The sequence below is a fragment of the Danio rerio genome, chromosome 22 (assembly GCF_052040795.2).
Source record: "Danio rerio strain M-AB ecotype USA chromosome 22, GRCz13ab, whole genome shotgun sequence".
Taxonomy (NCBI): domain Eukaryota; kingdom Metazoa; phylum Chordata; class Actinopteri; order Cypriniformes; family Danionidae; genus Danio; species Danio rerio.
In genome coordinates, this window is record NC_141042.1 from 39,711,505 (window position 1) to 39,736,527 (window position 25,023).

Below are 25,023 nucleotides of genomic sequence, written 5' to 3' on the forward strand. Positions count from 1 at the left end.
GTTGCTAAGGTGTTTTGAGTGGTTGTTAGGTGGTTGCTAAGGTGTTCTGAGTATGTTTCTAGTATGATTAGTATATATTGGTATGTCATTGCCATATATATATATATGTGTGTGTGTGTGTATGTGTGTGTGTGTGTGTGTGTGTCATTGCAAGGCATTGCTAGGTGGTTGCTAGGGTGTTTCAGGTGTTTCAGTTGGTTACTAAGATGTTGCTAGGCAGTTGCTAGGATGTTCTGAGTGGTTGCTAAGGCGTTGCCTGGTAATTGTTAAGGTGTTGCTAAGTGGTTGCTACGGTGTTCTGATTTGTTGCTAGGCAGTCGCTAAGGCGTTGCTAGGTGTTTGCGAATGTGTTCTGAGTAGTTGCAAGGCAGTTGCTATCATAAATTAGAACGTTTCTAGTATGATTAGTATGTATTGGTATGTCATGTTTCTAATATGGATCAGTCAGTATGAACTGGTATGTCACTCACTTTAACGTTAATTTTACAGAATCACTGTGCTTATCACAGGGTGACGAGATGTTATAATACGCTAAAAGCATTATGTAAATTATATATATATATATATATATATATATATATATATATATATATATATATATATATATATATATATATATATATATATACGTATGTTGTCAATATAACTTATTTCTTAGACAAAAACAAACTCTGTGCCTCTCTGTAAATGCTAGCGCTCCCGTTTTTTTCTTCTGGTACCTTGTTGTTTGCAAACATGGTAATTCGTCTATATGGCACTTCTTATATATAATCATTAAATTTATTTAAAAAATTTGCTCCAAAGTTTTATTATTATTATTGTTGTATATCAAAAATATATTTACAAAAAAACTTTTTTTTTTTTTGTTTTGTAAATTTAAATATAAACAATCACACGTGAGACATCCCAAGCATCAACCAATCAGGCTTTTAAAAAAGACGGCGCTACCTGCCGATTGGATGATGCCAATGTCAATCATGCTAAAACGTCTTCCCAGACCCTGATTCTTCATCTTCTCAGAGCTGCACTTTTCCGTGTTTTTTTTTTTTCCTTCCGTGTAGAGATTGTTAAGAAATATGAACATACTGATATTTTTGTGTGCATGCAAACTCTGAAATCACATCTTTGAGTAACTTACGCGTGCTTTATATGAACCACCCTACACACACACACACACACACACTGAACCCAACGGCTCCGCCCACTGAAACGCTCACCAGAAAGAGACTCCCACATGTCCCATTCAAGCAGACCTTCATCTAGGTTTCACACAGCGGATCGCACACTTCATTTGTTTTTCCCTTTAAGCATTCAGGTAGTGGAAGTAAAGTTAAAACTAGTAGATTTCAAAATGGCTTCTTCAGCTAAAGATGATTACACATGTGCTGTGTGTCAGGAAATCTTCAAGACTCCTGTTATATTATCATGTGGCCACAGTTTCTGTCAAGAGTGTCTTCAGCAGTGTTGGAGAAGCGAGAATACTCAGGAGTGTCCAGTCTGCAGGATAATATCCTCAATAGCTGATCCTCCAGTTAATCTGGCTTTAAAAAACTTGTGCGAGTCGTTCCTGAAGAAGAGAAATAAGAGACATTCATCAAGATCAGAGGAGATCTGCAGTTTACATGGTAAGAAACGAAGACTCTACTGTGTAAAGGACAAACAGCCTGTGTGTTTAGTGTGCAGAGATTCAGAGAAACACCTCAAACACACATTCAGACCCCTCAGTGAAATGGTTTCACCAAAGAAGGTAAGACTGGATTACGCTTGAACTTCTATAATCATAGACATTTTATACAAGTAGAAATGTCTCAGATTCATTTTGCTCATGAAAAATGTACTATTCAATAGTGTATATTACTATGAACACATTACTTTTATTTGTGGTATCTTATAGATTTTCACTTTAATTCCAGGAGGAGCTCAATACAGCACTGGAGTCCTTACAAGAACAACTTGGACGTAAAAAAAAGTCCAAAATGGTGTTTGAGGAAACGGTTAAATACATCGAGGTGAGGATTAATCAGATCACCCTGCTGAAAAATCCACCTTAAACCAGCCTAGGATGGTTGGCTGGTTTAAGCTGCTCGACCAGCCTGGTTTTAGAGGGGTTTTGGTCTCTTCCAGGCTGGTTTCCAGCCATTTCCAGCCTTGTCAGGCTTGAAAAAGCCAGCTAAAACCAGCTTGACCATCCTGGTTTAAGCTGGACATAGCTGGCTGGTCAAGCTGGTTTTAGCTGATCATCTCCCAATCTGTCCAGCTAAAACCAGGCTGGAAATGAGCCTGGAAGTGGCCAAAACCCCTCCAAAACCAGGCTGGTCGACCAGCTAAAACAAGTCAACCATATTAGGCTGGTTTAAGCTGGATTTTCAGCAGGGCAGCTAATCTGTCAGGACCACTGTCGTCTAAACCTCAGCTCACACTATGTGATTTGTAATAATCCTATAATTGTAGCTTGTCAATATTATCAATATAACAGAAGCAGGAGATGATGATAAAGGAAAAGCAGAGTTTATTGAATATTCCTGCAAGTCTATCATATAATATATCTAGTAAAAGACTGAAAATATGACTTTACAAACTGTTTTGTAAATAAATCAAATGAACACTCTCATATTAGTCAATAATATTACTGAAATTTATGTAAAAACTGAATAAATATAAGTGTTAACAAGTAAAAGAGCAGAGCTTATTGAATATTCCTGCAATGCTTCATCTGACCAAAAGCTAACGAGTGTTATTATCCCGCAAGCAACAGCAATGGAAAATTACTGCTTCACAACATCGTCCAGAGACATCGCAGACCTTGAAGTGGAGAGTCTCTCTTATCTCTTTCTCATGAAAACAAGTCTCTCTTGAATCCACACAGTCATAAGCAAGGCCAGACAGAATCTGCGGACATTCTGTGCTATTTATGTTGGGAATTTTGTAAAAATTCTGCGGATTTATGCAGATTTATTTGGGGAGTATCGTAACTAAAAACTTAATATATGTAATGAAAATAATCCATCTAGATCCACTTATTTGGTGAACAAAGCAAGTCTATCATATTAAATATCTAGTAAAAGACAGAAAATATGACTTTACAAACTGTATTGTAAATAAATCAAATGAACACTTTCATATTAGTCAATAATATTACTGAAATTAATAAAATAAAACTGGTTAAATATAAATTTACACACATTTACACAAGTAAATATATAGATTCAATAATGGGTTGAAAATCTGCGTATTTCTGCGTGCACAGATTGCATGTGGGCCTGGTCATAAGATTATAACAATAAGGACAAAAGGGGGAATAATCATAAAGCAATAATTATAGGAAAATTGTAATAATACAATATTTCCACTAAATAAACAAGTGTAAATGATATAACCTGATAAACCAAACAATAATGATTTTATGTTTATTATGTTTAAATATGACAGCAAAAAAGCGTTTTCTAGACTAACAGAAAAGTGAAAATTAAGTGAGTTTCTCCTTAAAACAAGCGAAATATTTGGTCAAAATAAATGAAAAATGTTTCTTCGAGTTTTTAGTCAAAATATCTGAAACCTCTTAAATCAAGAAGCATTTTCTAGACAAGTAAAACACAGAAAAGAAATAAAAGCTGTTTTCAGAAATAATGAGTAGAATAAAATGGCGAATAATTAAATCATTAACCAATAATCAATAAAATTGAATATTGATAATTATGGAAATCACTAATTATCATATGATTAAAGGAAATATTTAAATTAATTATTCATTCATTCATTCTATTTCTTGTTGGCTTAGTCCCTTTATTAATCCGGGGTCGCCACAGGGGAATGAACCACCAACTTATCCAGCACATTTTTTGTGCGGCGGATGACCTTCCAGCCACAACCCATCTCTGGGAAACATTCACACACACACACACACACACACACACACTCATACACTACGGACAAATTAGCGTACCCAATTCACCTGTATCACATGTCTTTGGACTGTGGGGGAAACCGGAGCACCCGGAGGAAACCCACGCAAACGCAGGGAGAACATGCAAACTCCACACAGAAACGCCAACTGAGCCGAGGTTCTAACTAGCGACCTTCTTGCTGTAAGGCGACAGCACTACCTACTGCGCCACCTATTTAAATGAATTAAATTACCTAAATTAATAGTTGCTCTTTACTGAAATTAACACCCCACTGACTTACTTGATTGCAAAGCCATGACACCATAAAATCATGTGCCCCGTCTTTGGTTTTGTGTTGGGACTGTTGTCTTTTTAATTTCTTCATTGTGACACTTCTGGTATTCATACACTCTGACCGAGTCTGGATATCAAGCAGTTTTATTTATATCAAGTCTACATTTCATAAAATGATAAACATTAAACTAGTGTGCTTTTTAAACTCCGGTGCTGGTTCTTCATATAGTTCATGTAGTTCACTAACCCACATTTCCAAATCAGCCTTCTGCTGCTCCAGGATGCGTCTGAGATGACTGAAGTGAATGTGGTTTGATTTCAGTATCAAGCTAGAAGCACAAAGCATCAGATTAAACAGCAGTTTGAGAAGCTTCATCAGTTTCTCCGAGATGAAGAAGAAGCTACAATCACTGCACTGAGGGAGGAAGAGGAGCAGAGGAAGCAGATGATGAAGGAGAAGCTGGAGGAGATGAACACACACATCTCAGCTCTTTCACACACGATCAAAGACACGGAGGAGATGCTGAAAGCCAATGACGTCTGCTTTCTGAAGGTCTGATTTCAGATCAGTGATTGATTGATTGATGATTGATTGAGTTGTTGATGATCAGTTGTGTGTTTGTTCTGCAGGAGTTTCCAGTCTCGATCAAAAGGTGAGTGATCTGTTGCTCTGTCTGCTTTTAAGTCAAAGCCACTGCAGTTCTGACTCCTGAATGTTCCTCCAGAGTCCAGATCTCACTGCCGGATATACAGATGCCTTCAGGAGCTTTGATTGATGAGCCACGCTATTCGGGCAACCTGTCATTCAGAGTCTGGAAGAAGATGCAGGACATTGTCCAGTACAGTGAGTCTGAGCTCTTACACACACACACACACACACTGGAGAACTACTTTTACAACATTTTTATTAAATATATTTTTAACTTGCTGTAAAACTCATTGTTGAGGTGCAGATGATCAGAGAGTTGGAACAGATCTTTTAATCACAGGTTTTTTTTGCAAATCCTGTCTTGTGGACATGTTTATGTTGATCATGCACATGTATGGCGATGTGTTCATACGTGGCTGTCAGTCAATTCGATGTGTGGGGAAACTTGCTGGGATTTGGATCCTATTTTAACATCAGGAAATATTTTACGGGTGCTTTCACACCTGCCTTATTTAGTTCGATTGAATCGCACTAGAGTTCGTTTCCCCTTTTGGTGTGGTTCGTTTGGGCAGGTGAGAATGCAGCAATCGTACTCGAGTGCGCACCAACTAAGCGTACCGAGACCTGCTTGAAGAGGTGGACTCGGTACGCTTTCAAACGAACCCTGGAGCGGTTCGTTTGGGGTGAGAATATGATCTGAACTAAAACAGGTCCAACCACAAACAGTACTGCGCCTTTTGGACTAATCCAGCTGCTGTAGGCCGATGCGCTGTGCATTATGGGATATGGTGGAATAATATTTGTTGACTTTACCAACAGAGAGAGAGAGAGAGAGGGGAAAACATTACCTGATGGATCGTTGGTAATATTTCCGCAAGAGGACCATGTCGCAGTTTAGCTAAATTAATTCACGCCTCCTCCAGAAGTGACGAGCGATGCATTAAACACTGATTTCCAGCCGCGGCCGCGCTTCATTCTCGAAATGTATAGTCTGTCTAAAGTAGGGATACAATCAGCCAGCGCAGTCGTCCCTCCAGAGTAAAAACGACATTTTGTGTCTGCCGGTTTTGTTTACTTGCGGGAGTTTATTGGCATTTTCCCCGCATGTTAATTCTGACCAATCAATAAGCAGTTTAGGAAATATGTTCAACAACATCTGGCCAATGAGAGATGTGGATTTTGTCAGATGACTGCATTTTGGTTCCTTTCAACTGGTTCGGAAGCCAAAGCCAGCAGTGTGGTGTAAAAACGACCCAAAGACGGCAGAAGATGCAACAATGTATCATTTATTAAATGCTTTCACACCTGTAAATAGATTCAGTTGTTCTGAAACAGAGATTACAATTGTTACATTGTTGCTCTTTGCTCTTGGAGCGGTTCGCTTTCACACTGCAAAGTTTCTAATCGGACCAAAAGAGCTAAAACAAGTCACGTGCGAGTAAACTCTCCTCTTATTGGTCAGATTGTCAGGGTTTATTTTGCAGCGTCCCGCTCAGCTGTCAGGAGAGGTGGTGGTTTGGTGGTGATTGACAGGGTGTGTGTGCGACGTGTCTGAGCAGAGACGCGGTGGGGAGGGGTGAGAAGGGTGCGCGACGATGCCTATTTGAGGACCGGGAGGGAGACACGAGATTACCGGGAGATCATCACTCGTTTGCGGGCATCCGGAGACTCGCGAAACTTCCCACCATACTCATAATTCTCTCTTCATATAGCCGTAAGCCTATTACAAATCCATAAAACACCGTGATATAACCGCGCTCGGATCGGATCGGTTTCTTACTGCAATCGAACCGCTTCAGGGTTCGTTTTAGTCAAGCCGAGACCACCTAACTCAAGCGATCTCGGAGCGATTACTTTGGCACGGAACAGAGCGCGATTGCCCTGTTCACATATGCCAAACGAACCGCGCTAACTGGGCAAACGAGATACGTTCGGAAACAAAAGTGTAGGTGTGAAAGCACCCTAAGAGACTTGTTGTGTTTTCATCACACCATTATGACTGTGGACACACTATACCTACACACAGTTCTGTCCAAACAGCCAACAAATTTTGGCATCATAGACGCCCTTTATCATTCATTTTCCTTCAGCTTTGTCCCTGATTTATTAGTGGTCGCTAAAGTGGAATGAAGCTACTCTGGCATATGTTTTATCAGGGTGTCTGGAGGGTCTTAAAAAGTATTAAAAGTTGATAAATCAATTATGAAAAAGTGAGGGCCTTTAAAAGGTATTAAAAACTCTTAACGCCGCATTTACAGGGTCTTAAGTTTTGTTCAAGCATTGGCCAAAGTGTTTGACTCCAAAAAAGCATAAATATATTTGTTTTCCTTGTTTGGTTCGGGTCGGGTGCATCCAGCCAAGTCATAATTCAGAATAATCTGTGATTGGACATTATATGAAAATGAGAATAACAGCAGATGTTGATTGTGTCTCTTCAGCTCCTGTCATCCTGGACCCGAACACTGCACATCGATGGCTCTGCCCGTCTGATGATCTGACCAGAATAATGTTCAGAGGACACATGGTAGTGCCAGATAATCCAGAGAGATTTGACCATTATTACTGTGTTTTGGGTTCGGAGGGTTTTAACTCAGGAAAGCACAGCTGGGAGATGGAGGTTAAAAAGGGCGGCTTGTGGAGTGTTGGAGTAACGACAGCATCAAACCAGAGGAAGAAACTTGTTTTCTATGACTCTAACGTGTGGTGTGTGTGGCATGATGCGGATCAATACTATGAAGAGTCTGGTTTTCGTGTTGTTCAGGCTCTTGAGCGAGTGCGAGTTGATCTGGATTATGACAGAGGAACAGTGTCTTTCTCTGATCCTGTAAAGAGCAAACACATACACACTTACACAACCACCTTCACTGATACTGTCTACCCTTTCTTCAGGTGTTATGACTATATCCAGGTCTTACCATCCAGTCTTCAGTAAACATGACTGCAGTAGATCCAACCCAGGCTCATTCTGAAAACGTAGTCCAGTGGACGTTTCTGGAGACATATATAATTACATATATAAAATATGTAATCAATATAACTTATCTCTAATACAACAACAAACTCTGTACCACATCAGATGTCATTCCCTCTCTAAAAATGCAAGCGACCTTGGTTTTTTCTGCAATCTCGATGCGCACGCATCCTGAATGTTTACAAACCGGTAATTCACCTATTGGGAAAAGTTTTGTTACCAGAAGCTTTCCAGATCAGAGCTCAATGAGGACCTCTGCTGGTTATAGTATGGAAAAACACTGTGTTACAAAAATGTCAACAGACCAACTCATGCATGTAGTAAAACAACAATAGTAAACACATTACTGTAGTTTTACAAATAAGATAAATTACATTACAACACAGATGACTAATAAAATCCAAGGTATTCATGTGTTTACGTTTATCTATTCTAACTGATCCTACACCCACACTTACATTCAGAGAGGGGATCAAACTGTGGATTTCTGCATGGGAGGTCAATGCTTGAAGAGGCTACAGGAGTGAGGCCTTTGTGCTGCATCCATCAGCTGCCTTCTGTTACACACTATACTACAATATGCAGTGGCATGCTTTAAAAATAGTTGTAAAATACACTTTAGTATGCTTCAAAAGCTTCAATGCAAAAAAGGCTTTTCTTAATTAGATTTTTTGGTCTGGTTTTGAGTCCAAATATCTAAAAACTCTTAAATCAAGAAGCATTTTCTAGACAAGCAAAACACATTGTCTTGTTTGAAGAAATAATATGCCAAAATGAAGTGAGTTTTTCCTTAAAACAAGCAAAATAATCCCCATTGACAGATTATTTTGCTTGTTTTAAGGAAAAACTCACCTAATTTTGGCATATTATTTCTTCAAACAAGACAATGTGTTTTGCTTGTCTAGAAAATGCTTCTTGATTTAAGAATTTTTAGATATTTGGACTAGAAACCAGACCAAAATCTAAGTAAGAAAAGCATTTTATGCAGTGATTTTACTCTAAATTATTATTGTGTTTTAGTTGATTTACTGGTGTGTGGGACCGGTGCGGTGCTTTGAAACAGTAATGTATGTAATCCACACATAATGTCTTGCTATACACTTTACTAAGTGTTTAAACCTTTGAATCAAAACTTGAAGCAGTCACATGGGTATAGACATGAATAAAGCTTCAGACGTCACTGATCACGTTATGGCTTTATTGATTATGGCTGAACAAATCAAGCTCCGGTACACTGCTTCTCACTGCGAGATGCTTCAAAGCCTCATCACTACAGAACATTCAGAAACCTGTCTCTGTAGGGGCTCTTAATGTTCATTATTATGTTGCTCTGAAATAACTAAACAATGGAACAGTTACACGAATGGAGGAATTAAACCTCACACTGTATGGTTGAGATATCAAGAGGTTTAGTGGAGCGGTTCGTGTTCCTGACTGACATGACATTCATTTATTTATTATTTAGTCCCTTTATTAATCTGGGGTCGCCACAGTGTATGAACCACCAACTTATCCAGCATATGTTTTACACAGCAGATGCCCTTGTAGCTGCAACCCATCACTGGGAAACACCAATATGCTCTCATTCACACTCATGCACTATGGACAATTTTAGCATTCCCAATTCACCTGTACCGCATGTCTTTGAACTGGGGGAAACCAGAGCAACCTGTGGAAACATGCCAACTACCCCCCACCATTTTTCTCAAAATACTGTTAATTCAGCATGTGAAGACCCTGAATAAAGTGTGAAAAAAACAATATATATTGTTATGTTACCTTAGTATGTCTGCAGATTGTTCTGATATTCCTGTTTGGGCTGTTTTACAACCTAGAGAGGATCATGAACTGCTCCACCCACTGACACACTCATCAGGAAGAGACTCGCTGAATAATCATTTCACTCTTTACTCACAAACTGACTTTCTTCTGCGTTTCTGGACAAAATCAAACAGGAATCAGCGATCAGTGAAGAACTAAAGGAGAGAAGAGGCATTTCAGTTGTTTTGTTTCTGAACAGCAGCAGATCTTTGTAATAATTTTGGCTTTTCATTTTAAACATTCAGAAAGTGAAAGTAAAGTCGACTACTTGATCTCAAACAGAGGAAATGGCTTCATCGGCTGAATATGATTATAGTTGTCCTGTGTGTCATGATATCTTCAAGACTCCTGTTCTTCTGTCGTGTAGTCACAGTTTCTGTCAAGAGTGTCTTCAACAGTTTTGGAGAAGCAAGAATACTCAGGAGTGTCCCGTCTGCAGGATAATATCCTCAATAGCTGATCCTCCAGTTAATCTGGCTTTAAAAAACTTGTGTGAGTCGTTCCTGAAGGAGAGAAATGAGAGACGTTCATCAGAATCTGAGGAGATCTGCAGTTTACACAGTGAGAAACTCAAACTCTTCTGTCTGGAGGACAAACAGCCTGCGTGTGTTGTGTGTTTTACTTCAGAGAAACACCTCGGTCACACATTCAGACCCATCAGTGAAGTGGTCCCAGCAAAAAAGGTGAGACTGGATTATGCTTGACAATAAATGTCTCAGAACTATTTTTCTCATGAACATATTACTATTTAATAGCCAATATTATTATGTATTATGTTGTGGGGAAAAGATTCTGGTCTGCAAAAATATTCTAAGTCTCCAAGTCAAAGTAAAAAAAAAAAAAATGACAAAGTCTGAGATCTCCGAAGTCTTAAGACGAAGCAGTTAACTGTTACAGCATCAGTAACAACAGAGACAGGTCGTTCTAGTGTCTGCCGAATATAGGCTAGCACACAGTTTAAATACATTTCTTTGTCTTAATAATCCACCCAGATTTACACATTACACACCTCCATCAGCTTCTCCGCTAATGCGATCTTAAATATCTCAGGTGCCCACCACCAATAGAATCTCAGGGTACTACCCATGTCCAGTTAAGGTCTTTCCTTCCTGTTTCAAATGTGATGACACAATGCTCAACAAGAGATCTTGTTCACTGTCCACTGAGCTGTCTACTGTAAGTTCAGCTGAAGTTCACGGGTACTCATGTTTTTTTAGATGTCATTACAAATTAGTGTGGGCGCACGTGCAGGTGTGCCTTATCATGAGTTACAGAACAGAACGCAGGTCTCCTTTTGGCCTTGCTTTCATAAATCAACCCTCATTGTGACATTAATGCTGCTCTTCAAATTTCTCTTCTCATCTCTGACTGCATTTACACAGAATTACTTTTTTTATTTACCAAAGAACACATACCTGATAATAATGCCACAGCTATGGGTAATAATGCAACAGATAATAATAATAATAATAATACTGAAATCACTCAAATAAGCATATAAATGAGAGTAATATTTTCATCAGAAATTCATCAAGACACAATGCATTCCCCATCAATTACAATGAACAAGTTGCATAAATCTCTGGTCTCTAATAGATTTTTCCTTTAAATTCTAGGAGGAGCTCAATACAGCACTGAAATCCTTACAGGAGAAACTAAAATGTAATGAAACGATGAAAGAAGAGTTTGAGAAAGCAGCTCAACACATCAAGGTGAGAATTGATCATTGATGCATTTCCCTAAACCATCAGTATCCAACTACCAGCTCATCTGTCTGTCAGGACCACTGCTGTCTAAAGCCCGGCTCACACTGTGGTTTTTGATAATGCTCTGCAGTTGTAGCTTGTCAGATTGTATGAACATGATTCTAGTGTCACACTGTAGGATGTAGGACACACACTAGCTTCGGACATGAATCTGGAGTGTGATGTTGATCAGTTCATGCAGTGAAATAAGAACTCACAGCAAACATATCAATCTGTAGCGTTTATTAATTAATTACACATGCCTTGATAATAAAAGCAGAAAAAAGCATTTTGTTACCCTGGAGTGCGTTTCCCAAACAACACATAACTCATGGCTGAACTATCATGGTACGATGCATCGTTTGTGAAATGAACGTTGTAGTGACGAGTGTTTCCCAAAACCCCTAGTTTCTCTGATCCAGATCCATCGTCTGAACCATGTTAGTTATAATGTAAAACACCCATGAAGTTAACAATTTTTTGACAAGCTTTTTTGATTTCAGGCTCAAGCTGAGCACACAGAGCGTCAGATTAAACAGCAGTTTGAGAAGCTTCATCAGTTTCTCCGAGATGAAGAAGAAGCTACAATCACTGCACTGAGGGAGGAAGAGGAGCAGAAGAAGCAGATGATGAAGGAGAAGCTGGAGGAGATGAACACACACATCTCAGCTCTTTCACACACGATCAAAGACACGGAGGAGATGCTGAAAGCCAATGACGTCTGCTTTCTGAAGGTCTGATTTCAGATCAGTGATTGATTGATTGATGATTGATTGAGTTGTTGATGATCAGTTGTGTGTTTGTTCTGCAGGAGTTTCCAGTCTCAATGGAAAGGTGAGTGATCTGCTGGTTTCTCTGCTTCTGAAGTCAAAGCCACTGCAGTTCTGACTCCTGAATGTTCCTCCAGAGTCCAGATCTCACAGCCGGATCCACAGATGCCTTCTGGAGCTTTGATTCATGTGTCTCGCTACTTGGGCAACCTGCCGTTCAGAGTCTGGAAGAAGATGCAGGACATTGTCCAGTACAGTGAGTCTGAGCTCTTACACAAACACACTGGAGATCAGGCAGGTGTGGTGATGAACAACAGAACTACTCTTACAGCATTTATATTGACAGTAAGTGCTGCTCAGAGAACTGTCTGCCACCCTAGAGCCAATCTGGGGAAATGCCTTTAGATCAAAATAAGGCTTATAGATCTGTTACGGCTGAGTCAGGTATCAGACAGAGGTTAAATAATAAAAGAAACACTTTCATTTAAATACATAATAAACTTTCATTCACATTCAAACACAATAAAAGAAGTCAACTCAGTCCTGGAGGGTCGGTGTCCTGCATAGTTCAGCTCCAGCTTCCTTCAACACTCCTGCCTGGATGTTTCTAGTGTTCCTAGTAAGAGCTTTATTAGCTGCTTTCGGTGTGTTTAATAGACAAATGACCTTGATTATAAACATTCAGGATGTGCGCCCAGTAAATATACAGAAATAAAACTGGAGCGAGAGCATTTACAGAGAGGGACTGATATCTGATGCGGTGCAGAGTTTGTTGTTGTATTAGAGATAAACTATATTGATGACATATTATATATATTATTGACACAATGCTTTCAGTGTATTATAACAGCTCGTCACCCAGTGATAAACACAGTGATTCTGCTAAATTAATGTTAAAGTGAGCGGCGTTCATCTGACAGATCCATTAGCGAAAACTGACCTGATATAAGTCGATATGCTGTGATGATAAATGAAAGCTTTTTCTCTTTAATGCCGCTATATTAATAATATCACTGTTAATGCAGAATATTTATGATCCCATATGATTAACATTTATATTAAAAAGTGTTTCATGATCATCACATCATCATCATTTCACATCATCATCATGATCCTGTAGAAATCTTTAAACTGATCTGTCTCATTGCATTTATTAATATAAATACAGTATATGGAGACTCGACATGATGATGATTTGTGTTTTGCTCCGTGAAAACTGATTTAACTCAAACATTACCACTAATAAATTCATTACATTTCACACACACACACACACACACACACACACACACACACACACACACACACACACAAACACACACACACTCAAACACACACACATTTAAACAAACACACGCTCACACTCACACACACACACACACAAACACACGCACACACTCTTAAACACACACACTCAAACAAACACACATATGTGCACACACACACACACACACACTAAAACGCACGTGCACACACACACACACACACTCAAACACACGCAAACAAACACAAACACACACACACCTACACTCAAACACTCACTCAAACACACACAAAGATACGCATTTAAACACACACACGTGCACACACACTCAAACACACACACACACACACACACTCAAACACACACACACATTTAAAAAAACACACACGCACGCACACTCAAACACACGCTCACACTCACACACACACACACAAACACACGCACACACTCTTAAACACACACACTCAAACAAACACACATATGTGCACACACACACACACACACTAAAACGCACGTGCACACACACACACACACACACTCAAACACACGCAAACAAACACACACACACACACCTACACTCAAACACTCACTCAAACACACACACGTGCACACACACTCAAACACACACACACACAAACATTCAAACACAGACTCACACACACGCACACACACACACACACACACTCGAACACACACACACTCAAACACACACACATGCACTCACACACACTCAAATAGACACACAAACACACTCAAACAGACACACCTATATACAGACAAACACACACACACTCACACTCAAACAAACAAACAAACAAACAAACACACACACACACACACGCACACACACACACTCGAACACACACACTCAAACACACACACATGCACTCACACACACACTCAAATATACACACAAACACACTCAAACAGACACACCTATATACAGACAAACACACACACACACTCACACTCAAACAAACAAACAAACAAACACACACACACACACACACACATACATACACACACACACATTATATAAACATGATGAACATCAGAATAACAGCAGCTGTTGATTGTGTCTCTTCAGCTCCTGTCATCCTGGATCCAAACACTGCACATCCACGACTCCACCTGTCTGATGATCTGACCAGAGTGACAAGCAGCGGAATCAAACAACCAGTTCCTGATAATCCAGAGAGATTTGACTATTATGAGTGTGTTTTGGGTTCAGAGGGTTTTAACTCAGGAAAACACTGCTGGATCGTGGAGGTTAAAAAGAGTGAATTCTGGAGTCTTGGAGTAACAACAGCATCAAACCAGAGGAAGGGAGGGGGTTTCTTTAACTCTGATGTCTGGAGTGTGTGTTATGGATGGTCTAGAGTGTCTGGTTTTTGTGTTGTTCAGGCTCTTGATCGAGTGCGAGTTGATCTGGATTATGACAGAGGAACAGTGTCTTTCTCTGATCCTGTAAATAATGAACATTTACACACTTACACAACCACCTTCACTGATACTGTCTACCCTTTCTTCAGGTGTTTTAACTTTTATTTATCTTCTTCCTCTCTAAAGATTTTGCCGTCCAGTGTTCAGTAACATTACAGCTGTACAGTGAGTCTCTGTTTTTATTAAGTCTCTAATGTAAAATGTTTCTTGAAAGAGATGAATCATTTATTCAGCAAACTTAATCTCAAAACTCACTTGATGATCATGATTACACACACACACACACACACACACACACACAAATTAAATTTTTTCCGATTGCTAACACACTAAAATGCCGAGCACAGCACAGTTATCTAAACTGACACACAGAGAGCAACATTTCATCTCTCGTCTCCTAAATCTCAACACTTTTTCTGCTTTACACACAGTTTGCATTTCAAATTGACTCTTTTTAAGTGCACTGAACAGATCTCTGCATAAGACACAACACTCTGACAGAAAGTCACATGTTTGCCATTTCAAAACACTGCCAATCAAAATGACACCACATGAGCTGATCGACCAATCACACGTGCCACATGGCCGAACACCTCAATGGTTAATTGATAACGCTTCAATCAGGATGTAAGCGCTATGAAAAGACCACAGGTGAGAACCTTTTACTTACAACAACAATGGAAGACATTGCACAGAGAGGAAGAGGGAGCTTGAGAATAAGAGGGGGAGGATGAGCGAGAGGAAGAGCAGGTAGACTTCATGGCCAAAGAAGACAAACACTCTCAAATGAGACCAGAGCAACATTAGTAGATCAAGTCATCAACCATGGGCCAGTGGAACAGAGGTCGTGCAGGTAAACCTCACTCCTCTGACCTCTAAAGGTGCTCTAGTGACAGACATTAGAGGTCATGGTCTTTAGTCTCCTTGGTAGAGCAACCGACTCCTGTGCGGAAGGTCGCTGGTTTGATACCAGCTTGGAGCGGGTTGGATGGTGTAAGACCTGTGGGGTTACACTGATAATGCATGAGGCTGGACAGAGTGCAGCCAAACTTGACTTGTTTTACTGTCACCTCTTTTATTTGGACCTTTAGACTGGAGAACAGGTGTGTAACCAAAATTGCTTGTAGTACTCGTGTAGTATACCCCATGTCATATTGTATCAGTTGAGTGACACCTGTTTACTTAGTGTCTGACTTCAGCCATTCATGAACTGTACAAGTTTCCTGTACACTGTTCTCTACTGTGGGGGAAATATTTAGCCTGCATTGTCCAAGCCCTATCTATATATACTGTGATGCCTGCAGCTGTACGGCTGTACACTGCGTACCTACTATGAGAGGGCTGGAATTAATGCCGCTTTTTATTTATTTATTTGTGAAACAATTTAAACTGATTATTAAACAGTTTACACTACAGCTGCCTGCTTTTCCTCTATCGTGCCAAATCGCTGCATTTAACACTCGCTCTGATCTGGGAGAGAACTTTACCAACAGCTGCATGCACCGCTGAAAGACTTTTTATTCTGCTGCGCATCGAATAAAGACACGCTTAACATCATCGATGTCCACAATCCACAACAACATCCTATATCCATGAAACACCAACATGCAGACTCTTTGCACAATGAGGAAATAACTGCACTCCAGTGAAGCCAGACGGCTTGATTTGTCATTTAATCCCTGAAGGACGGTTACGGCGTGTTGTGATGTCGGTCGAATCTTTCTTTCCTTTTTTGACTTTTGTTTGAAAGCTTTAGTGGCTCTGCAGCTGTCCAAAGTACTGTTGTATGAGTTAAATTAAAGCCTATATATGCACCAATAAACACAAATTAATGAATGAAATAAATATGAATTCCTAAATGTCGGTTTTGTTTTTACTCAAAAATAAATAAATAAATAAATAAATAATAATAATAATAATAATAATAATAAAATGTTTTATAAAAATAAAATGAGCAATTTCCACAATTTTGTACGATTCATTAAACATAAGGTAAACATTTATGGGGCATGTAACATGTTTCTGTGTTTGTTTTTCTCGGTGATCTTCAATATATACTGGGTAGCTTCGCAAAATATATTCCTAAATGCCAAGCAGGAATTTGTCTATAACTTTAATTATGAAGACAATAAAATGTAAAAAAAATAATAATAAAATACAAATATAAAAAAGAGCAGAATTTTGCTAAATTCTAAAACAAAATCCGTTTTTATTTCACTTGATGCGTTTGTTATTTAATGAATGAATACTGAAATAACAGCCATTGGAAGGGAACGGGGCGTTGCTGGATTTGTGCGTACCTTGGAATAAAATCCTGCAGGCGCCCCTGTATATATATAAAATATAAATTAAATAATAAAATAAATATAAATAAAAAAAATGTTGCAACAACATGTGTGTGTGTGTGTGTGTGTGTGTGTGTGTGTGTGTGTGTGTGTGTGTGTGTGTGTGTGTGTATCTGCAAATATGTCTGTGCATGTGAACAATCTGATATATGAATTAGTATTATGGCGAATCATTCTGAAGTTGTGCTGCTTTTCATTATGCCCGACAGCGTGTAGTTGTTTAGGCAAAAATCTGGTAATATGAATGAAATGTGTGCCATTTCATGCGAAAGTTAGATTTTGATAATGGTGTGTGTAGTTTCGGTTGCTGTGCTTCATTTTGCAGGATATAAGAGCTGTTTTTCTCAGTTTGGGTGTGTGGTTTTGTGAATTGTGTTAAGTATTTTAATAAAACCAAACTAATTTGAAAGATTTTGTGTTAGCAATTGGAAAAAAACTAATATTGTTTTTGTTTTATTTTGTCAATCACTGGTGTGGTGATATTACTAATATTTAAAACAATTGTCATTTTTTAATAATAATAATAATAATAATAATAATAATAATAATAATAATAATAATAATAATAATAATAATAATTTATTTTATTTGTAAATGGCGCCTTTCTAGACACCCAAGCAAACATTAAGTTAAACATTACTAAAAACAATTATTGACCAAACAAGTTAAAACACAATAGCGAATATAAAAGAACATAATAAAAACATGATAAAAAAAATTGGAATGTGAAGAATGTGGAAAAATGTCAAATGTCAAATGCAGTGTCTCCAAATGTGATGGAGATTCTGCTGTTCAGTTGTGCTTCATCTAATACTCTAAAAAGAGTTCAGATTCTCGCGTGATTTTAGCCCTGATTTTAACTCGTCGACAGGGTTTAAACCCCTTATAAAAGTAATTGTTGCATGATAGGTCCTCTATAAATTTTGAGCTGAATTGAAGTAAACTGATGGAATCAAAGGGATAGAGAGGTGAAATCTTAATTCAAAAGGAGAAAACTGTTTTAGTTGAAAATTTTACAACAACTAGTCACAAATTATTGACTTTACATCATTATTTGGTAACACTTTAAAATAAGGTTCATTAGTTAATGCATTTACTTACATGAACTAATCATGAAAAACACATGTACAGCATTTATTAAACATAACTGAACATTTACTAATGCATTATTAACATTCAAGTCCATGCTTTTTAACATAAGTTAATGCACCATGAGTTAACATGAACTAATGAACTACTGTATTTTCATTAACTAACGTTAAGTAACATGAATAAATACTGTAGTAGATGTATTGTTCATTGTTTGTTCATGTTAGTAAATGCATTAATTAACATTAACTAATGAACCTTATTGTAAAGTGTGACCCATTGTTTTCCTTATAAAGTGAGTGTTTTGCTTTAACCAGGTAAAACAAAAACCTTTTGGTGCATTTTTGAGTGTGTGTTAAGCATGCTAAAGTAAATGTTCATAACCAGTTTATTTTGATCATAAATAAACGCTCTGATGTTTCTGTTTAACCTGTTAGACTACATACCTATAGATGAACATAGATGACATGCAGCTTTATAAAACACTCACAAGGAAGAGACTCATTCTTTTACTCTTTTTCTGCAAGAGAAACTTTTTTTTCTGGAGCTCTGGACAAGTTTAGATAGAATTCCACAATCAGTGAAAATCTGAAAAGATTAAAGAGAGTTTTTTTGAGAAGTTCGTTTCTGATTTCTTGAGTTTTATTTATATTTAAAAAAACATTCAGGAGGTAACGTTAATATTGTTAGAGCTCATGCGGTGAAAATGGCTTCATCAGCTAAATATGATGATATTTGTCCTGTGTGTCACGACATCTTCAAGACTCGTGTTATTTTATCATGTGGTCACATTTTCTGTAAAGAGTGTCTTCAGCAGTGTTGGAGAATCAATAAGATTAAGAAGTGTCCCATCTGCAGGAAAAGACTTTCAAAAGACCATCCTCCAGTTGATCTGGCAGGATCTGAGGAGATCTGCAGTTTACACAGTGAGAAACTCAAACTCTTCTGTCTGGAGGACAAACAGCCTGTGTGTTTAGTGTGCAGAGATTCAGAGAAACACCTCAGACACACATTCAGACCCATCAGTGAAGTGGTTTCAGTAAAGAAGGTAAGACTAATTTATCCCTGAGAATAATTATTGTAATATTGCAATATTTAGAACTGTGAAATTATAGCGTAAATAAGTGTGACGTGTAACTTTATGTGAAAAGTAAGCCGTGTAGAGAGACGAGGGCTGATTTGTTTTGGGTTTATCCTTTAAGTTTCCTCCTGTTTCTGGATTTAGCCAGGTTGTGGGGTAAGAGTATTGTCATTGATTTTGAGTTTTTATATATATATATATATATATATATATATATATATATATATATATGTTATTTTGGCCTTACCCTCTCTTAATGATTTTGGCTAGGAGAATTTTCATTTAAGTATCTCTTTGTTTTTGTTTACCCTTTCTGGAAATGTAAAAATATATTGAACTTTGTTAAACAGTGAATAAAAGAAATTATTTTTCTTTTAAAATCTCTTTTCAGAGTTTTTTTTTATTATTATATCTAAAGTGAAAGTATGCTGGGATAGAGAAAAAGGAGATTCTCCACGCACATTATTAAATATTAATTTATTATTAATTCGATCCAATTAAAATGAGATTTTTTTCTTTATCCTAATTAATTATTTATTTATTTTTTTGTTACTTTTGTCTCCGTACCCCTAGAAAAGGGACTAAAATGTAACAATCACAAAAAATGGAATGTTATACATGTAAAAATACCTTAGTACCTTTTTGCTCACGATATATTACTATGTATTTCAACAAGTACACTACATAGATCTCTAATATCATAGATTTTCACTTTAAACTCTAGGAGGAGCTCAATACAGCACTGAAGTCCCTACAAGACAAACTTAAACAGAATAAAAACATGAAAGGAGAGTTTGAGAAAACAGCTCAGCACATCCAGGTGACTCTGAATCTCTACCCACTACACAGTACACACACAGTCTGTTTGCATGTACAGTGTGTTTTAATAATCCTTTATGACTGTAGCTTGTCAGACTGTACAAACATGATTTCATGTCACACTTCAGATTTCAGTTGTCATAATTTAATTAAGACTAATCAAAATGCACCTATGTACACAGAAGACTCATCTGGCGTTTGATGGCATCAGTCAATAACACATTCAGAAATGATGTCTCACAGCAAATATATACCCTCTGTGGCATTAATTTTGCCCAAAACTAATTGATAATACCACCAGAAAACCGGATTTTTAAGAGTACACACTAAGCTGATGATTATAAGCATGTTTGGCGTGCTGTCCCGGGAGAGAACCTTGAGTTTATAAGATCCTCGAGCCCTGGGCTCCCTCCCATTAGCAACCTAAAAGCAACCAAATTAATAATGATTTTACAGCTTGGCGTTGTGTGGACGTTACCATTACGTCTATCAGATGTTGGATTTTGGTTGCCATACCTGACGAATAAATGTCAGCATTTGAGGTCAATATGACGTTGGTTTAAGATGTTGGCTCAACGTAGGATCTTGGTTACTTTCTTACAACCTAAAATTTGACATCGTTATTGGAGATCAAATTAATATTGTTCTTAGACATTGACTAGACATTGAATTTTGGTCACCTGCCATCACAACCTAAATTTAACCCATTATTATTGTCTTATGATGTTGTGTGTCTGCTGAGCAATAACTAAATGCACTACAGAATGTTACGTTTACACACATCCACAAATTACATGTAAATGCATCAGCTTTTAACAGCGTAATACTCACTACTCTTGAGTACTTTTGAAAGGGCTACTTTTTACTTATATTAGAGTAATATTTACAACAGATCCATTTATTCTACATGCACTACATTTTTGGGCAAGTAATGCTACTTTTACTTAATTATAATTTTTCAGTACTCTGTTTATAGTGAGTTCTGATTGTGTTAGCTAACACAGGACCAGCCATGGACAATCATAAACACATGATCCTCTCGAAATTAGTTTTAAAAAACTTTACAAAATTAGGACAATGTTACAGTGATCTGTGTGAATGCCCTTGATGGCCACTAGATGCACTGTTTTTTAACATTTCCCAGAGGAGGTTCAAAGTTGTTGTACTGATAGTGTCATCAGCTTCATGGTTCCTTTGGGTTCTAGGTTTGAGGCTCTTCATAAGAGATTTAAACTGCAGGAGAGTTTTCTGACACAAACAGAACTTCATCAGATCATTTCAAAAAATTGGGCAATTTCAGAGAGACAAGTATTTGCTATAACTAAAAATCTTACCTGAGCTGCATATTCACTGTCAAGTCCACCAAAGCCACTCCAAAACACATGAATATGCACAGGAATTCACACCAATGTGACCACAAGTAAGATGTCACAATGAGAAAGCATTACAGTTTAGAGTGCAGCGGCAGCAGTTGCAATGAGGGACTGTTAAATATGTTTGGAAAACATTCAACTCTCATACAGCTCTTAGGTGCTTAGTAGAGCATTTTTGGAGGAGCGCAGACATTTTCAGTTGCTTTAATGGACATGTGCCCTGTCAGTCTGCATAGTGAGACTGATAAACACTACACTGATAGTACACTGAAGATTGTGACATCCAAGTGCATGATAAATCTCCGCAAAAGTATTGCTAACTTGAGAAACTTGAAAAAGCATTCTTGTCGGGTATCATTAGAATTGTAGATATACCGATTTCAAATTCGATTCCGCTTATGATTTACATTCTTACCGATTCCCAATTTTGACTCCGATGTAGTATGAAAAAAAAAAGATTAGACTTATCACATAAAGACATTATTTAGATTCATTGATTTAATACTTCAGTACTAGTTCTTCATATAGTTACAGGTGTAGTTCACTAACCCACATGTCCCCATCAGTCTTCTGCTGCTCCAGAAAGCGTCTGAGATGACTGATGTGAATGTGGTTTGATTTCAGGCTCAAGCTGAGCACACAGAGCGTCAGATTAAACAGCAGTTTGAGAAGCTTCATCAGTTTCTCCGAGATGAAGAAGAAGCTACAATCACTGCACTGAGGGAGGAAGAGGAGCAGAAGAAGCAGATGATGAAGGAGAAGCTGGAGGAGATGAACACACACATCTCAGCTCTTTCACACACGATCAAAGACACGGAGGAGATGCTGAAAGCCAATGACGTCTGCTTTCTGAAGGTCTGATTTCAGATCAGTGATTGATTGATTGATGATTGATTGAGTTGTTGATGATCAGTTGTGTGTTTGTTCTGCAGGAGTTTCCAGTCTCAATGGAAAGGTGAGTGATCTGCTGGTTTCTCTGCTTCTGAAGTCAAAGCCACTGCAGTTCTGACTCCTGAATGTTCCTCCAGAGTCCAGATCTCACAGCCGGATCCACAGATGCCTTCTGGAGCTTTGATTCATGTGTCTCGCTACTTGGGCAACCTGCCGTTCAGAGTCTGGAAGAAGATGCAGGACATTGTCCAGTACAGTGAGTCTGAGCTCTTACACACACACACTGGAGATCGGGCAGGTTTATCACCATGTGGTCACGTAACTAATAACAAGCATCACCTGTTCATGCACATCTTGAGTCTTACCGAGGAGTAGAAGCATAAAGATGCCCCTAGACTTCCATTCATACGCACACAAATGTGTCAGACCAGAAACGCAAACTCGTGCAACAAGTTTTGCAGTTCGCTGTGTTGGAAAGTTTAAGCTTGGTGATCTCTGACCTGCGAAATTGCATCACATGACTACGTAAGACCAATCGAAGATCAAAACATGACCCCTGGGCAGGAATTTAAAACATGGACCAATCGCTTGCTTTTTCAAATGCCTAAACATCTTGTTTAATCCCGCCCCTTTTCACAGCAACGTACAACTGAATTTTGCACGGACAAACTCTAGTGTGTCCGCAGCATAAAAAGCAGGAGTGACGACAGTGGAAGACGAGAAAGGATCAGGCCTCGACACTTCATGTTTGTTTTGCTTTCAATTTGGTTGTGGTCATGGTGAGGTTCTACCTTTTGTTTTATGTTGATTTTTATTAGTAAATTTATTTAAAGTTAGTGGGTTTCCCGCCTTTTTCCTCCTGATTGCTAGGAAGCTATCAGCTTTTTGATGTGTTTGATGTGGTCAGAGAAAAACATTGGTAAGTTCTTAGTGTTAAATCCTGAAAAGTCACGTGAAATAAACACTAATTGCAATGTGACACCATGGCACCATTGCGAGTGGCTAGGAGTAGTAAACTACTAGCCACAGCAGCTAGTAATCAAAAAGGTTAATGTTAATGTTGCTGACAGTGGTGAGAGGAAAATGTCTGATCAACAGACGAGTGTCATAATTCAGAATAATCTGTGATTGATCATTATGTGAACATCAGAATAACAGCAGCTGTTGATTGTGTCTCTTCAGCTCCTGTCATCCTGGATCCAAACACTGCACATCCACGACTTGATCTGTCTGATGATCTGACCAGAGTGACATGGAGAAGAAACAAACAACCAGTTCCTGATAATCCAGAGAGATTTGACTGTGATCTCTGTGTTTTGGGTTCAGAGGGTTTTAACTCAGGAAAACACTGCTGGATCGTGGAGGTTAAAGAGAGTCAATACTGGAGTCTTGGAGTAACAACAGCATCAAACCAGAGGAAGGGACGGGTTTTCTTTAACTCTGATGTCTGGAGTGTTTCATACAAACTTTCTGTACGGTCTGGTTTTTGTATTAAACAGTATCTTGATCGAGTGCGAGTTGATCTGGATTATGACAGAGGAACAGTGTCTTTCTCTGATCCTGTAAAGAACAAACATCTACACACTTACACAACCACCTTCACTCACACTCTCTACCCTTTCTTAAGTTGTAATTATTTGGCCTCTTTGGCTATCGCACCATCCAGTAGTCAGTGAGCAGTTTTAAACCATCTCTTATGCTTTATTGTTCCACTATAGAAATGGTAATATTTACAATCAAATATTACATTTTATAAATATAGACATTATCTTTTAAAAATGAATGCATTTGTTACTTTAACTGCTAATTAGTTGCTTTTATAATGATGTAATTCAGTCACTAAGTCACAACTATTTGTGAGAAGTAACTTTAACTAATTACCTTATTTTTCTTCACAATTGTAAGCACCTTGGGTGTATGGCTATACTCAATAAAATGTGCATTACTTACATGCATTACTGTGAGTTGATTGTTCCTTACAGGGCACATAGTTTATCCTCTTTTTTAAGATTTAAAGGGTCACGAAACACCAAAACACATGTGTTGAGCTGTTGACAGTCGTATATGTGTCCCACACTGCTAAAAACACTATTAGGACACCTATATTTCACTAAAAAGTGTAAATTGGTTGTTTTTGCGTTATTTCAAGCAAATTTGTACTTCCGGTTTGAAACGAATTTTTGAAGCTGCGTCACGGTCATGACATAATAGTGTGTATTCCAGCGTGCAGACTGGACGTCTGTGCCAGAGTGTGTCTTATTACGTCTTACAGTGTGATGCATTAATGCATGAGTAAGGCTTGGTTCAAACCAATCAGCGTGCTCTATTGTGCAACTTCATTAATATTCCTTATTGTCAGAGTGTAGACGGCAAAGACGCCACGTTGTGTTGGCAAAACAAGCGTGAAGTGTTGCTTTATAGTTTGCTGCAGTGAAGTTTTGTTTTCATTTTCTCTCTGTGAGAGCGCAGCTGGAGTCACGTGTGGATTAACAGTGTACGCGACACTCGACAACAATAACTTACGTGTCTAAGGAGGATTATTGTTTACCTGAGAGCTGTTCTCATCTGCAAACGCTGAGATCCG

General features: G+C 38.2%; 3 protein-coding genes across 4 annotated transcripts; all 3 read left to right on the top strand.

Annotated features, from left to right (window-relative positions):
- Nucleotides 1-1,245: 1,245 nt before the first annotated feature.
- On the top strand, nucleotides 1,246-8,214 carry trim35-34 (tripartite motif containing 35-34). Of its 2 annotated transcripts, NM_001144048.1 has the most exon segments (6): nucleotides 1,291-1,747; nucleotides 1,914-2,009; nucleotides 4,501-4,731; nucleotides 4,809-4,831; nucleotides 4,904-5,022; nucleotides 7,266-7,766. In NM_001144048.1, coding segments are annotated over 6 exon segments (1,359 nt in total). In that variant the 5' UTR covers nucleotides 1,291-1,351; the 3' UTR covers nucleotides 7,760-7,766.
- Nucleotides 8,215-9,669: 1,455 nt separating this feature from the next.
- Nucleotides 9,670-15,078, top strand: LOC147838637 (E3 ubiquitin-protein ligase TRIM35). Its single transcript, XM_087304733.1, has 6 exons — nucleotides 9,670-10,302; nucleotides 11,236-11,331; nucleotides 11,868-12,098; nucleotides 12,176-12,198; nucleotides 12,272-12,390; nucleotides 14,486-15,078. Exons 1-6 carry the CDS (start codon nucleotides 9,907-9,909, stop codon nucleotides 14,989-14,991), a joined length of 1,371 nt encoding a protein of 456 aa, XP_087160859.1. The 5' UTR covers nucleotides 9,670-9,906; the 3' UTR covers nucleotides 14,992-15,078.
- Nucleotides 15,079-18,961: 3,883 nt separating this feature from the next.
- LOC147838638 (zinc-binding protein A33-like) lies at nucleotides 18,962-24,200 on the top strand. Its single transcript, XM_087304744.1, has 6 exons — nucleotides 18,962-19,323; nucleotides 20,081-20,176; nucleotides 22,173-22,403; nucleotides 22,481-22,503; nucleotides 22,577-22,695; nucleotides 23,622-24,200. The coding sequence occupies exons 1-6, from the start codon at nucleotides 18,982-18,984 to the stop codon at nucleotides 24,113-24,115; spliced, it is 1,305 nt and encodes a 434-aa protein (XP_087160870.1). The 5' UTR covers nucleotides 18,962-18,981; the 3' UTR covers nucleotides 24,116-24,200.
- Nucleotides 24,201-25,023: the final 823 nt, after the last annotated feature.

What these genes read in the sequence shown, in the direction of transcription:
- LOC147838637 (XM_087304733.1), top strand. Translation starts at nt 9,907, where the DNA reads ATGGCTTCATCGGCTGAATATGATTATAGTTGTCCTGTGTGTCATGAT. An exon ending in ATGACGTCTGCTTTCTGAAG is followed by an intron (nt 12,099 to 12,175) that starts GTCTGATTTCAG and finishes TTTGTTCTGCAG; the next exon opens with GAGTTTCCAGTCTCAATGGA. An exon ending in GCAGGACATTGTCCAGTACA is followed by an intron (nt 12,391 to 14,485) that starts GTGAGTCTGAGC and finishes GTGTCTCTTCAG; the next exon opens with CTCCTGTCATCCTGGATCCA.
- LOC147838638 (XM_087304744.1), top strand. Translation starts at nt 18,982, where the DNA reads ATGGCTTCATCAGCTAAATATGATGATATTTGTCCTGTGTGTCACGAC. An exon ending in AAACAGCTCAGCACATCCAG is followed by an intron (nt 20,177 to 22,172) that starts GTGACTCTGAAT and finishes GTTTGATTTCAG; the next exon opens with GCTCAAGCTGAGCACACAGA. An exon ending in ATGACGTCTGCTTTCTGAAG is followed by an intron (nt 22,404 to 22,480) that starts GTCTGATTTCAG and finishes TTTGTTCTGCAG; the next exon opens with GAGTTTCCAGTCTCAATGGA.